Here is a 16,824-nt window from a genome sequence, read left to right as displayed (position 1 = left end):
TTTCATGATATCCCATAGTTCTTGGAGATTCTGTTCATGATTTCTTACCATCTTCTCTGTTCAACGTTGTTTTCGAGGTTAAATATTTTGTCTTCAATATCTGAAGTTCTGTCTTCCAGGTGTTCTATCCTATTGGTTATACTTTCTATGGAATTCTTAATTTGGTTTATTGTTTCCTTCATTTCAAGGATTTCTGTTTGGTTTTTTTTCAATATCTCTAACTCTTTATTGAAATGATCTTTTGCTTCCTGAATTTGCTCTGTTAACTGTCGATTGGTGTGATCATTCAATGCCTGCATTTGCTCTTTCATCTCATCGTTTGCTTCCCTAATCATTTTAATTATGTACATTCTGAACTCCCTTTCTGTCATTTCTTCTGCCATCCTGTCGTTGGATTTTATTGATGTAACATCTAGATTTGTTTGGGGCATTTTCTTCCCTTGTTTTCTCATATTGTTCAGGAATCAGTGGGTCATTAAGATATTGCAGATTTCCTCTATCGACTTATAATGTCCCTGAAGATTGCTAGTATATCCCCTCTTATTCTTCAGTAGCCTGAAGTCTTGGAGGAAGTTGATAATGCGGAGCTCCACGAAGAAGCTGCCTCTCTAGGGTGGTGACCCTCAGGTGGGGTATATTCCCTGATAGTGGGCAGAGGTGCCTCCACTTGTTGACCAATGGTCATCCAATGGGGAACTAGGCTGTGGGCTGAGGCAAGTCCTGTTTGTGCCTGTGTCTCTGGTTTTACCATCCCTGTGGGAAAACCTCCCCGGCAGGGAAGACTCACTCAGTGGGGATGTCTCGCTGGTTAGTTCCCCACCTAGAGGTTCCCCTCAATCTACAACTACCGCCTGGGCTGGGCTGTCTTCCTCTGCAACGTTCCCAGGGGCCCGGACCTACCTCCTGGGCCTGGGAGCCTCACCCTTCGCAGGCGAGTCTCCTTAGGCTGCCTCTCCCAGAGAATCTGCCCGCAGTCCTGGAAACTTCACTCCACCCCTAGGCGTGTCTCTGTGGGGCTCTTCCAGCAAGAAGCCACCTAGCTCCTGGGACCCTGCTCTGCACCTAATCACCTGGCTATGCGGCCCCTCCTCTGAGCCGCCACCTGGAGCCTTGTACAATAGCTCCGATACCCAGAGACCCGCCACACACCTCCTCCTCCGGACAGCGGCCGGGTTTCCAACGCAGTCACTAGGAGCCCAAGCAATTCACTTCGAGTCTCCTCCTCCCGCCAACCGCCCGTAGCCCTAGGCCGTCACTCCGAGTCCAAGTGACCCGCCCTGTTCCTCCTCCTCCTCCTCGGGGTAGCCCCCCGGGTGTTCAGGAGTGGTGGCTCCGAGACCAAGCGACCTACCACGCTCCTCCTCCAGGCAGGCCACCGGAGCAGTTCTGGAGCAGTCGTTCTGAGTTCAAACAGCTCGCCACGAAGCTCCTCCTCTGGCAACCGCCTGTGGCTCTGATGCAGTCACTCCTAGACCAAGCGACCTGCTGTGCTCCTCCTCTTCCTCCGGGCAACCCCCCGGTGTTCAGGAGCGCTCGCTCTGAGTTCAAACAGCTCGCCACGCAGCTCCTCCTCAGGCAGCCGCCCGGAGCCCCAGTGGTTGCTCCGAGTCCAAGCGCTGTGCTGAGCCGCCTCCTCTACGATGATCCCAGTGGTCCATGTTACCGCTCCAGCGGGGGGAGGGGCGTCTCGCCGAGCAACTCTACTTCACAAAGTTCCCTGCGTTCCGGGGCTACCGCTTCATCCGGGACGCCTCCCCAAAGGGAGAAACTCACCCGGCGGCTTTGAGTTGGTCCCAAGCCTCTCACTATCTCCTCTTTTGAATCCTGCGTCCTGGAGCTACGTGAAATGCAGCCACCCTCTAGTCCGCCATCTTGAAAACCTCTAAGATTATTCTTTACAGAAATGGAAATAGTTATGTTTTCTAATGATCATTAGTATAATCCATGCTCCTTGTAAAGTAAGTATAGAAAATATAAAGGAGGAAATTAAAATCTCTCAATTTTAACACTAAGAGGAAGGCATTATAATGTTGACTTTTAGGAATTTTGGGGAGTGGTGATTAAAGTCTTTCTGATACTGGTTCTTAGATCTGGATGCTGCCTTCTGCTACAGCTGATCACTTTAAGGAGGCCCAGTTTCGATTGTCTACCACTTTCCCTACAATTTGATACCATTTTCTTTCACTTTGTGATTGAATAGATGGCTGCTCTAGACAAAGAACTCAGAGAGCAGATGGAAACTACACTTTAGGTTTTTACAACATTAAAGTAAGTTACAAGCTTAAAGAAATTGAAGATGTGTCAATTATAAGGCTTCAGAGACACTCCAGATTCTATCTAGCACTAGAATTGGCACTACCACAAGTGACAGGTTTTACTTGGCACCTTTGAATAATTTGGAACAACTTTAGGTAGGCTCTCTATGACTTTTGCTTAATCACATTTTAAAATACTGATTTTATATTGAACATTGTTAATTTGGTGCATTTGTGAAACCACCTGTCCATGAATATTTAGGTGACTTTCATTAATATATAAAAAATAGACAATGGGAAATAAATGGTTAATTACATTTAAATTCCACTGAGCCTGGGCTCTTCAAATGTAGGTTACTATTAATATATGTATGAAATTTTTTCCTTTATTGATATCAAACTGTATGTGATGTGTATAAAATGGAGGAAAGGCAGAAAATATCCCATTGAGAACTTATAGCCTAAGTGTGTGTGTGTTTGTTTAGGCATGAATTTGGTGAGTAAGGATCAACAATATTTTTCTTAATGGGAGTATCACTGAATGAGCAATAGATAGGATAGGATTTCTTATAGGAAATTACACTCCATTCAAAAACATTCAAGCATGGATATCCTTGGACATGGCAAACTGTTATTATATCTCTTTGGTAACAGCCCAGTAATCCAATATGACCTCTTTTATAATAGAAACTTTGGCAAGACCCAGAGAAATTATTATGTGTAACATTAAGTATGCTTGTGAGGTATAAACAAGAAGCATAGTTGGTAAGAATAGATATATTTTTAAACATTTTATACTTAAAACAAAGAAATTTTCCTTCAAAAATTAGTCTTGGAAAGCAAAATCATTTTTGGCTTGGAAAAAAAGAATGTAAATTTCTGAAAGGGAAATTTAGTAATTAGAAGGATTTTCATTCATTATGAACTTAGATCAAGAAAAAAATTCTTCTTTAAAGATAACTAAATTCACTTCAATATATTTTTAAGAATGTAATTATTATGTATTAATTGTGTTCTTTTTATTTTTCATTACAGAAAAAACTATTTATGAGGTGCAAAATATTTTGAATTTTTTGACTAGGTTATAAATTATTGAAAATATATTTAATTTTTATTTATGAAGTGTTAAAATATCATCTAAAAATTAAATTTGTGTTTGTCTATTTCATTTTCTGGATCACTCATTCACTCAACAAATATAGAATTCTGTGGTACCATTGTACTTAGGTGTTATAGGTAGCAAAAATATAATAAAAAACTATTCTTTCCTTGGAAGATCTTGAAATGGCAATAAGAACTGTAGCAGGTGCCTGTATGTGTATAGTCCTAGGTAAAAAAAAAATTACAATAAAGTTGTTTCATTATTTTTGGCTTTGTTATAAACCACTACAAAATTTAGTGATGTAAAATGATAATTTATTGTTTCTGAGGATTTTAGAAAATCTACTTTTCCATGAAAGCAGTGTGAACACAGGCAAAAATTGTCAAAATTAATATTTTCAGAATTCTGTAAATGAATCAAGATATTATATAATCTAATGACCATTTATTTGAGAAAACATTGAACCTCAGTAAGACTAGCAGGTTTTGTGACTTTTTAATTTGTCCTATTCTGATTGCTCTCCCCAGCACTATGTTAGACTTGAAAATCAGCAGCTCCAGAATCAGTAAAAATGCAGCGTAGCATCTTGGAAGGAAGAGGAGTAGGGAGTTTACTGTGGGCCCTGTTCTGAGAGGATTGCATTATTTTACCTGACTGGTAGTTCCCTGAAAACCTGGGCTTACAGTTTGTCTTTTACCTGATCAGAGCTTGCTTGGTGAGAATAGCCTTTTCCACTGAACATTACTTGAAAACAGAGTAGCAGTTGTTTAACACGGCAGCTGTCTGAAGCAGCATTTACTATTGGGGCAAACAAGATGCCACTCCCCAAACCGTAGATGAATAAACTGAGTAAGGAGAGGTTCGTTGGAGGATTGGAAAGTTCCAACACATTCATGGAAACCCAAACACCTATGTGTATGCACAAAACTGTGTGCAAACTCCAAAAAGACCTGGAAAGACCCAACATTCTTGACTCTGGCCAACTTTGAAACTTTGAGAAAGCAGAAGATAAAGGCTAAGGAAGGCAATAAACTCTCTGCCTGAACATTTCAGTCATTCTCCAATATGCACACATATCTCCTCAGCAGGGCCTGGGATGACAACAGGCCAAAGGCATTAACTGTGCAATCATTAGTTGACTATTAAACTCACTAAGCAGAAGCCTCAGTGGTCACACATGACAAAGAATATATACGTTACAGAATTAGTTGCAGAAAGCAATTAAACAAATAGCAGCAACAATAATAACAAAACCAATAAACATAACCAACTGACAGCACACCCCTGACAGGGAGAGTCTGATGGTTTTCATATATTATTTAAAATATCTACTTTTCAGTTTAAAAATTACAATATATTCAAAAGAAGGGAACAAAATTAAAAGATATGCAAAGTAAGTAGATACGCAAAACTATACACAGAGAAAAGGGCATTCTTAAGGAAAAACTGTTCCTGAGAATATCTTGAGATTTTACTTACTTGACAAAGACTTTAAGTCAGCTATTTAAAAACAAATAACTAAAGAAAACTCCCATGAACTGAAAGAAAGTATAAGAATAATGTTTCACTAAATAGAAAATATCAGTAGAGATTATCATGAGATGCAAATAAAAATGTCACAGTTAAAAAGTACGAATCAGAAATTAAAATTTATAGGAAAAGTTCAAAAACACACTTAAGGTGGAAGAAGGAAGAATCAGAGAACTTGAAGATAGGTCAGTTGAAATGATTCAGTTTTGGGGGTGGGAAATGAAAAAGAAAGAAAGAAAGGAAGGAAGGAAGGAAGGAAGGGAGGGAGTGAGGGAGGAAGGAAGGAAGGAAGGAAGGAAGGAAGGAAGGACGGAAGGAATCCTCAAGACCTATATGATACCATTAGGCATGCTAACATATGAATAACAGAAATTCCAGAAAGAGACAGACAGGGTCCAAAACCATATTATGGGGAAAGAAGAGTCTCTTGAATAAAAGATACTGGGAAAACTGTATATCTGCATGCCGAAGAATTGGGTTGAACCCATACTTCGTACTATATTCAAAAATTAATTCAAAAAAGATTTTAAAAATCTAGATTTAAGAGCTAGGACAGCAAAATCTTAGAGGGAAACAGGGATAGATCTTTGAAGCCTGAATTTGGCAATGGAGTCTTAATACAAGCCACAAAAGCAGGCAAATAGATAAGACAAAAGACAAATAGATAAATTATACTTTATCAAAATTAAAAGTTTTTGTACATCAAAGTACATTATCCAGAATGTGAAATGAAAATCTAGAATGGAAGAAAATATTTGCAAATCTTATACATGAAAAGGGTCCAGTACCCACAATACATGCATATTACAAAACTCAACAACTAAAAGACAAAGAATTACATGAATATGCTCAGCCTCATTGGTCGTTAGGAAAATGCAAATCAAAGCCAAAATGTGGTACCACTTTACACCCACTAGGACAGTTATAAAGAAAAAACACAGAAAATAATTCTAGGTGAAGATGTGAAAACCTTGGAATCCTCAAATCTTGCTGGTGGGAATGTAAGATGATTGAACTGCTGTACCAAATAGTGTTGCTTTTTTCTCAAAAAGTTACATGGAGAATTACATATGATTTTGCATTTCTAATCATGAGTATATACCTTAAAGAACTAAAGAGAGATAATTAAACACAAGTATGTTCATACCCTCACTATTAAATAACTCAAAGGTGGAAATAGTCCAAATTTCCATCAATGGAAGGAGGAGTACAACGGAGGAGTACAAAACCAAGTGTGGTATATACATGTAATGAAATAATATCTAACTGTTTAAAGGAATGCAGTTCTGATATGTGCAACCACAGAGATGAACTTCCAAAATATGAGATGTAAAAAAAACACAAGCAAAAAAAGTCACATAGCTCATGATTCCATCCATGTGAAAAATATATCATAGATATATCTACTTAAAAAAATTACTTGTTGCTAAGAACTGGGGGAATAGAGAGAGACTCTTGAATGTGTATGGGGTTCTACTCTGGAGTGATGGAAATGTTTGGAATTAGACAAGAGGCACTGATGGTAAACAGTGAATGTAATAAATTCCAATGAATTATTTACATCAAAATGGCTGATTTTATGTTATGTGGACTTCCATCTCAAAAGATTTATTTTTATAAAAAGAATGATCTCAAATAATTAATGTCCCACTTTAAGAAAATAAGTACAAAGAGCAAACTAAATCTCAAGAAGAAGGATGAAAATGATAGAGGAGTTAGAGGAGAGGATATGGGGAGTGACTGATACTGGGTAGGAGTTTCTATTGTAGGTGATAGAAGTGTTCTAGAATTAGATAATGTGAATACTTAACTCAATTTTATGAATGTACTGAAACCACTGACTGTACTATTTTAAAGTCTGGTTTTAATGATATGAGAATTATGTGCTATAGTTTTTTTAAAAAAAGAAGGTGGTACTGGTGCCTCAGGGCTTTCTCCATGAGGTTGAATGGAACTTCCCTATACCTTGGTAGCTTCACTTTATTATGTGGTGACTGGCTTCCAAGTGGGAGAAAGCAGAAGCCAGCAGACTTATTTTTTTTTCTCTTTTTAAAAATTATTTATTTGTTCTTTTTAGTTATACATTACAATAGAATATATTTTGACATATTATACATACATGGAGTATAACATCCCATTCTTGTGGTCACACATGATGTGGAGTTACACTAGTGGTGTATTCATACATGAACACAGGAAAGCAATGTCTGATTTATTCTACTGTCTTTCCTATTCCCATTCCCTTCCCTTCCCCTTCATTCCCCTTTGTCTAAGTACTTCTATCCCCACCCCTTATTGTGTGTTAGCATCTGCATATCAGAGAGAATATTCTACCTTTGGTTTTTGGGGATCCACTTATTTCACTTAGCATGGATAGTTTCCATTTCCATTCATTTACAGGCAAATGCCATAATTTCATTCTTCTTTATGATTGAGTAATATTCCATTATGTGTACTTACCACATTTTCTTTATCCATTCATCTGTTGAAGGGCACCTAGGTTGGTTCCATAGCTTAGCTATTATGAATTGAGCCACTATAAACATTGATGTGGCCGTGTCACTATAGTATGCTGATTTTAAACCCTTTGGGTATATGTTGAGGAGTGGATAATTGGGTCAAATGGTGGTTCCATTCCAAGTTTCCTGAGGAATCTCCATACTGCTTTCCAGAGTGGTTGTACCAATTGCAGTCCCACCAGTAACTTATGAATGCACCTTTTCCCCCACATCCTCATCAACATTTATTGTTACTTGTATTTTTGATAATTGCCATTCTGACTGGAGTGCGATGAAATCTCAGTGTAGTTTTAATTGCCAGAATCTTTATTAATGCCTAACCTTGGAAGTGCTGCACCACCACCTGATACACTCCATTAGTCAAAGCAAGTTTTGGTGCTGTCATAGAGCCGAGGTTGAGGGAACAATGGATTCCATCTCTTGGTGAAAGAAATACTGAAGTCTCTTTGAAAAAAATCATATGGGATGCTTGCTGTTGTGGTTATTTTTGGAAACAGTCTTTCAAGAGGGGCATCAGCATCTTGTATTCTTTAGGTCAGTCTTAGCATGCGCGTACCACTGCCACTCTTGTGTAGCCTCGGCTCACTTCAATGAAAAAGATGAATCAGGAAAGCATCTCTGTTGGGAGTATTGGGAAAGACTGAGTAGAGCATATAGCCTTAGGTTGAGACCTTGAAACCTGTGAAGGGGTGAGATGGGATTGAAGAGCAGTCTAGAGTAGAAAATATTGTAAGCAAGGAAAAAGAGGAAAGACGTACACAGAGCATGGAAAGAAATAAAAGCGTGTGTTTTTACCATACTCTTAATATTTTTAGAAAGAGATGGAAATAAATGGCTAGGGAGTCTAAAGTTTGAACTATAAGTAGCAGGTCAACAAGTTGGGCATTAGAAGAACTCTGAAGCAAAAAGGAGGTACTATCAAAACTCTCAGATGAAAAATTCCTTTGATAGTAGATTAGAATGTATTGAAGAACATAGAAGAAAGTAGAAGCAAGGGAATCAGAAGAATGTGAATGTGGTCATTCAGGTGAGGGTTGAAATAGACAGAATTAAGGTGTGGTGGCCATGAGAGGAACAAAGAGTCACATTAAATGAATGAGACTGTAAAAGTAAAATTTATGGAACCTGATAACTAAGTGTAGTACCCAGAGTTAATAAAATCACTAATAATGACTTCATCACTTCCAGAGTGGGGAAAAGGTGCTACTAACAGATATTGAACAAGGTAAAAGAACAAACTTAGAAGGGAAAGTGGCAAGGGTTCTATTTGAGTTTACGTATTCAAGGTTCTTATAGTACATCTCATGAGAGGTTTGCTCTTGGACCATGGCTCTCGTATTAAACCATGAATACTACAGGGAGACACTGTCCCCCAGAGCTCACGGAGTATTAAAATAACATTGGTTTGGTGCATGTACTAGGAATGGAAATGCAGACTTCAGTATCATCCCTGAAAAGGCAATAACAGTGCAGTGAGGAGTCTTATGGAGAGAAGTGGTTGAGACAATAAATAACCTTTGTAAGCATATGTACTGTGGTTAAAATAGTAAATAGCAGTGGCTGTAGGAAACCCTGGGCCACTAGCAAAGCCTGGGGGTGGATGGTGTGTGTTCATCTGGGACCCATGACTTTGAGGTGAGCATTTTTAAGCATCTGCATCCCATACTCCTTTAAGTGGCTGCTGCCTTTCCCTCAGATCCATGTAGGATTTTCTAACAGCTACCATCCCGCTTTGTTGTTAAGAAGATTTTTTTTTTTTTAAATCTCATTCCTAACATTAGGTTTCCAATTCACAATTGGAGTTCTAATTTTGGTCATCTTCAGTATTTCCCTATACTCTTATCTACTTGATATCATTTCTCTACTCTCAACTAATTTTAAGCAGCAATTAGGGCAGGGCAGGGCACATCCTTTTCCCATCTTTGTAAGTTTCACAGTGCTGTATACAAAGTGGGTATTCAACAAGTGCTTATGTAAATCCAAGATTGCCAAACAGCATTCACTGGTTTTATTTGACTTCTACAGTGTTGGTTTAGAAATGTTTTTCATAAATCTGAATTAATCACCCAAACTTAAAACCCAAAACTTGACAGATAAAAATCTAGATTTTGGGCTTCTTCTGAAAAATAAGATGATCTGGCAACACTGGCTCCACATTCCCATATGGTAACAGTTGGCTGGCACTACATAGCAGCTGCCACCATAGACGGGCTGGGCTCTCAGTTTCCCACAGTCCCCACATGTGTCCTCTATATGAGTACCAGTGTCAGTTGCTATTATTAACTCACTTGCTCTATTTGTTTTTCTTATAGAAGTGCTAAGAGAGGAGTGAAAATTTCCTACATGCTATCCAAGATGGAAAAACCAATGCTAGACTCTGTGATAAAACCAAGTGTTTTTATGTTTTAAAAATGCTGAACTCATCAGGCGCAGTGGTCCATGCCTGTAATCCCAGCAGCCCAGGAGGCTGAGGCAGAAGGATCACAAGTTCAAAATCAGCCTCAGCATTTAGTGAGGACTAAGCAACTTAGTGAGACCCTGTCTCAAAATAAAAAATAAAAAGGGCTGGGATGTGCTTCAGTGATTAAGCACCTCGGGGTTCAATCTCGTACCAACAAACACACACACACACACACACACACAATGCTGAACTCAGTTACTAGTGTTATGTAATAATAATTGTTCTAAATTATGGAGACAAAAAGGTGAGTAGGTTAGGCAAAGGAATCTGGGAGCTTGCAATCCAAATTTCCTTGCTGGGCCCTAGGGCTATTATTGTGAATCTTGGTTTATGTGAGTGAAGATGTCTGTAGTGTTAACACCTGCAGAAAGAGGGAAGGGGTTGATGATTAAGACCAAGGAATTGTCCGATTGGATATGCTTTCAGAATGCAGGAGGGGGAAGTTCAGGAGCAAATGACTGGTAAAAATGTAACTATTCAGTGTTCATTTGAACAGCTTCGTTGGTAGATGGAAGGGTAACAGTGGTATAGGAAGGTTGGACAAAGTTTTATCTGTGGTAAATCAAGATAAAGGGACCATTGGAAAGGAACAAATTAAAGATTTAAAATGCAAAAATGAGTAGAGAATGGAATATGAAACAACAGAAAAATATTACAATATGTTCTGGAAGACAGAAAGCAGATGGAAGACTGGGGAATGACTCAAGGAGTAGAAAAAGACTGGAACTGAGGTGTTGCAGTTCTGGGAATGCTGGTGAGAAGGGACTCTTCTTCACTGGACTTCTGAGACTCTTGATTAGCAGGAAACAGGCTCTACAGAAGCCACTAAGTGGTGTGTGTGTGTTGAGCATGAGAGCATAAGGCTCCAGGTTACCTCCTCCATCCTCATCTAACCAGACAGGAAGCAAGAAGTTTATTAGCTAGAGAAATTGAGCCAGACTGAGGCTAAATAAGATAGCAAGGACAGGAATAAGGTTGACACTAAAAACAGGAGGCAAGAGTGAATTCTGTAGTGAACTATGGGGCTCCTTCATACAGCACTGCTTCCAGAATGCCTGTGGTCAGGTAGATTCCACTTACCAAGGGGGAAATAGAAGGATTCTTTGGACGAACCCATTATCTCCAGAGAAATAATCACCCCATATTTACATTTGAGGAACCCTTTCTGATATCTGCCAGTTATCATGTATACAGTGAAGCTTGCTTGTTGACATACCATGACAGAATACACATTTGCAATCAGTGCTTCACTCATAAATATGAGCAGGCTTCCACAAGTCAACAGAAATTAGAGTACCATTTCAAAATGGAAGAGAGAAACCAAACTGTCACAAAGGAAAAACTAGCACAGATGAAGTAGAGATATACAAAGATGCAAAAAAAAAGTCTTGAGAATCCTATGTATTTGATAAAGTCAAATAGATTAGAATACTATATTCTGGGGCTGGGGTTGTGGCTCAGTGGTAGAGCATTTGCTTAGTATATGTGAGGTACTAGGTTCACTTCTCAGCACCAGATATAAATAAATGAATAAAACAAAGGTCTATCAACATCTAAAAATATTTTTAAAAAAGAATACTTGAAGAAAAGAGCAAAATATAATATAATATATATATATACATATATATATATATATATAATTGACATTGAGTACTAAGATTGGAAAAATCAGAAATAGCCCCCAAAGTAGAGTAAAATTAGAAGATGATGGAAAAATACAAGAAAAAAGGATAAGAACACTATGTCATTCAGTAGTTAAACAGATATCTAAAAGTGGAGTTCCTTAAAAAGGGGATAAGAGAAAATGGCATGGAGAAAATAATAGGAAAAAATTCTTGTTAATTCACAATATATATTAAAAGATGTGTTCAATACAGTAAATGAAAAAAATAATGCCCAGAATAACACTTTGTCAAATTCCAGAACACTGGAGATGGAATTCAGATCCCAAGAACTTCAATATGAAAAGTGGCAGAACAGAGGCAAGAAATTGGAAGCAAAGTGGAGTCCCAGGCTATTATTGCATGTGATAGGAACAGCTGTGGGTTTGAGGTTTCCTTTAAAAGTAATTTTGCTATAACTAACCAGTTCAGAATTTCAGGTTGGAAGTATGTTTGGTGTTACCCCTTACCTCTACATGTGCCCATCTTTCAGGTTTATCTCCAGTGCCAAAGAGAAATGACACCAAGACACCAAAGGCTGGGTTTTTGTTTTGTTTAAATAAGCAATATTACTTAAATCAATACGGTAATTGTCACTAGTGAAATTTAGTTTATTACTATTGACATTCCAGAGTGAATTCTATTTTTGGCAATTTCGTTTTGTTTACTTACTTAAGAAGGGACATTATAATGGAGTAGCAATAAAGTTTCAAGAGAAGATAAAACTAGAGTATATATAATTATATTTATACACACAGGGATGCTTTTGGTTAAGCTGAAAATGTTGAAGGCCAAAAATGCCTTTAACACACTTGATCTACCATACATCACGGTTTAGCAACACAGGACACCATGGAGTATCAGTTGTTTACCTTCCTGATCACACGACTGACTGGAAGCTATGGCCCCTTGCTGCTACCTGGTTACAAAAGATAGTATAGTATATAGCATAGTACCTAGCACATCTCCAACCCCAAAAGATCAGAATTTGACATTCTATGTAATATAACTTCTACTGAATGCATATCACTTTCACGCCATCATAAAGTCAATATATTGTAAATCAAACCATCCTAAGTTGGCCACTTTCTCTTTTTCTCTCTCCTCACACACATACATTCGTAAACATGCATATTTATATATGTATGTATGTATTTGTACATATAAATATATACACATGTGTTTGTATTTAACTAAGCAAAAAAGAACTTTGGGCAATGACAGCTTTTTCATATTATTTCCTGATTTTTCTACCACATGTGACTTTGTAATGCAGAAAGTAAAAAGAAAATTTCAGTATCCTTCATGACAGTTTGTCAGTTTCAATAACTGTCAATTTCAGTGGAGCTGAATGTAATATTCAAAGATAGCAGTTACCATTACAATGTATGGCATTTTATTTTTTTATAAAACTTACATGTGTGTCTTTAAGAGGATGCTTACTTACTATTTTCTTAAGAGAAGCAGAATTCCTGCCTTTCAGAGTTTTTAAATACAATGGGAATAAGTTTAAAAATCATCTTAAAGAAACATATTTCTCATTTGCTAATGAATGTAAAATTCAAGATATGTTCATTGTGAATTTTTTTCTTAGTTTTATGATGATTTTAGTGAGACCAGTATTTTGAAGGAAGATTGAGGTAGAATATTTGAACCGTCTTTAGATTTTTGCTACCTAGATTTTTAAATTTTTTTCTGTAGAAATGAAAAATAAAACTAAAATTTCCTCATTGTATTTAATATCATAAATTAGTAACAGAAAATCTGTATTAGGAACTTATTTGCAAGAGTTTAATATGATAAAAGTTATTTGGAAAATATGCACTTATTTATTTGCAGTGTTCTTTAAAATTCTTTGTATACCTCTCTACCAACAATATCAAAAAATATTATTTATGTGCTGGTGAAGGGCTACTATTTGTTGAACTGCAGTGATTTCTGAAATTTTCATATGTTGGAACATCTCAGTGAATAAGAAAATATAGCAACATAGTTCTATAGCCTATCCACTGTGTTTATATACCTCAAGCTTTAGCAACACCATACCAGATGATTACAAAAAGGGAGAGAATGAGATAAAAACTGCATAGGTAATATAGTCATGATTGCTTCCACGTTTCCATTCAATTGATTATGGTAAATTGAATAATAAATTATAAACTCATTGAGCAAACTATGACTGAGATACCATGGTACAAGGAACTTCATACCTTTTTTCTCTGTCCTTGCCATCTTCAGTCTCCCCACAATAGTTCTTTCTTTTTCTCCCACAGTAAGATATTTCCCAAGGGTCTTCCTGAGGAGTTCTCTGTAACAGCTGTGTTTCGTGTAAGAAGAAACACCAAAAAGGAGCGGTGGTTTCTGTGGCAGGTTTTAAACCAGCAAAATATGCCACAGGTAAGATGCCATGAGAGTTGTGCCTATTAATTCTTTTGCGTTCCAGACCAGGTGGGTCTTTGAACTCTGTGCCCGAATTTAGGAACTGATCTAGTGTTCAAATATCCTTTTACAGGAGTTGTTAAGAGGCAAATACAAGTTTTCTAATTAGGATAGGCTTGCGGAGATCTGTAATATGAGGATCTGGGGGGTGAGACAGGGTTCTTTTTAACTTTGAGATCCATATTTTGTCTGAAGAAGTCGAAACTGCTCTTCCTTTGCAACTTTCACTGATTAACTCCACTTCCCTAATAATTTCTTCATCTCCTATCATCTCTGATATTATATTATTTTTAAAGTGATTTGTTGATTCCTCAAGAGACTAGGAATGGAACCACCATTCCTGCTATCCTGCTCCTTGGTATTTATCTGAAAGATTAAAATCATCATACTATAATGATGCATTCGTATCAATGTTAATAGCCACACGATTCATAATAACCAAATCATGGAACCAGCCTAGGTGTCCCTCAGTAGATGAATGGATGAAGAAAACATGCTGCTGGGCACGGTGCATGCTTATAATTCCAGCAGTTCGGGAGGCTAAAGCAGGAGGATCGAGAGTTCAAAGCCAGCCTCAGCAAAAAGCGAGGTGTTAATCAACTCAGTGAGACCCTGTCTCTGAATAAAATGCAAAATAGGGCTGGGGATATAGCTCAGTAGTTGAGTGCCCCTGAGTTCAATCCCAGTAACCTTCCTTCCCCCCAAAAAAAAAGAAAGAAAGAAAAAGTGGTATATATACACAAGGAAGTTTTACTCAGCCTTAAAGAAGAATGAAATTATGTCATGTGTAGGTATATGGATGGAATTGGAGAACATCATGCTAAGTAATTAAGCCAAACTCAGAAAGTTGAGGGTCAAATATTTTCTCTCATATACAGAAACTAGAGAGATTAAAAAAGGAAAGGGGTGAGGGGAATCTCATGAAAATGGAAAGAAGAGCAATAGATTTGAGGAAGTGAATCTGGGGTGGGGAAAGATGGGCATGGGGAGGTACTGCAGAATGAAATTACCAAATTGTGTTGTGTCTATGTGAAAGTAAACCACAATGAGTCATGTAATTAACTAATTAAAATAACAATGACAATAATGGATGGGAGATCAGTGGAGTAGGAAGATTGAGGGAGGAAGGCGGGTATGTCCTTCCCACATGTATATTTTTTGTCATGCAAGTTATTAAAGATTAAAGAAGTAGATCTCAACTTGCATGCAAAGAAGAAATGATCATATTCTCACTAAATTAGTAAACTTGAATTCTTGAATTATTCACACAAAACAATAAATTATATATAAGCTTATGTTTAGAGAAAGTATATAATTTATACAGTGTGCTTTCAAATGCAATCTAGTATTTTAGGTAAATTTACACTTTTATTTATAAATATAAAACATATAATAGTTATGAAATTATAGACACATACTCACTCTTAGATGTTCTCTCAAGAAAGAGTGTATTACATTTGCCAGAATAGCCCATGTCAAACTCACTTATGAAGCAGGTATTTACTGTTCTTTCTCATTAACAAATCTGGTGGCCACAGGTTTCATCTAAAATATTTTACGAAATGCTTCAGTTATATTAACAAGCATCTTGAGCTTATATTTAGGTATTTTGATAATTTCGAACATTGAGTTTTAAAACATTCAAAAATCATTTGCTTTTTTTTTTCCAGATTTCTATCGTAATTGATGGTGGGAAGAAGGTGGTAGAGTTTATGTTCCAAGCTGCCCAGGGAGATATGTTGAATTACATTTTTAAAAATCGGGAGCTCCGCCCTTTGTTTGACCGGCAGTGGCATAAACTTGGCTTCAGCGTACAATCCCAGGTGCTTTCACTCTTTGTGGATTGCAATTTAATTGCAAGCCAGCAGACCAATGAGAAGGACACTGTGGATTTTCATGGAAGGACAGTTCTAGCTGCACGAGCTGTGGATGGCAAACCTGTGGACGTAAGTCGTGGTGGTGGTGAATGAGAACTAGCACCATTTCCAAGTAAAAACAAATTATCTTTTTTGAAAATGTCTCCTGCTAATTACTATGTAAATGATCCCCTTCTCATCACTGTTTAATTGGCCCTGTATGAAAGTATTTATTTCCAACTATATTTTCATACATATTATCTTCTATTTTCACCCATTTTCTCTAGTCAGTGAATTTAAAAGAATTTGGGCATGCCTTAAAAAATAAGATGACTAAAAGTAAACTTTAATAAAAATTGAAAACAGGACACACAAAATCTAAGTTTGGTCTAAGTCCATATGTTTTGAATAGAAAGGAATGGAAAAAGATGAACTTTAAATTAAATGGTTTCAGATTATCTGGTATTTTCACTCAAGAACAATAGGCTATTTATTCACCCTCACAATAGGAATTGGTTTATACTGCAGACTACTTTTTATAAGCCTATAATGGTTTTTCAGGGTTCTGTTGGACAGAAATACAATCACTGAATGCATCAGTAGGTCATCTGGATGAGAAAAATTGGCTAGAAAAACTCTTTCAGATGAAAAGTTCCTTTAAAATTATACTTGAAGCTAAGATGATATAGATTTACTATTGATTTCCCTAGAAAGAAAGGCCTGTGATCTTTTAAAAAGTGAGATATATCTAAATTTGATGGCTATGCACTACTAATTTGATAGTAGGAAAATCCCTAAAAATCTGACCACTGATCACCAATAGGAATTCCGATGCTGTTAACACAAAGCACTTAACAGTTTGATTTTATTTAAAAAATATAGCTTTATGCAAATACATATTGGGCAAGCTTATTTCTAAAGAACCCTCTGGAAGTGTGCCCGTGTGTGTGTGTGTGTGTGTGTGTGTGTGTGTGTGTATCTATCTATATATATATGTATAT

General features: G+C 37.1%; 1 protein-coding gene across 1 annotated transcript in view; it reads left to right on the top strand.

The window, feature by feature from the left end:
- The window catches only part of Col19a1 (collagen type XIX alpha 1 chain), a 321,254-nt gene that overhangs the window by 47,773 nt on the left and 256,657 nt on the right, over positions 1-16,824 (top strand). Inside the window, exons 5-6 of the mRNA XM_047558644.1 lie at positions 13,802-13,925; positions 15,638-15,913. Coding sequence (XP_047414600.1) covers positions 13,802-13,925; positions 15,638-15,913 — 400 coding nt within the window. The remainder of the gene's footprint in view (positions 1-13,801; positions 13,926-15,637; positions 15,914-16,824) is intronic.

Source organism: Sciurus carolinensis, chromosome 7 (assembly GCF_902686445.1).
Source record: "Sciurus carolinensis chromosome 7, mSciCar1.2, whole genome shotgun sequence".
NCBI lineage: Eukaryota > Metazoa > Chordata > Mammalia > Rodentia > Sciuridae > Sciurus > Sciurus carolinensis.
This window is presented reverse-complemented; position numbering and strand designations above follow the sequence as displayed.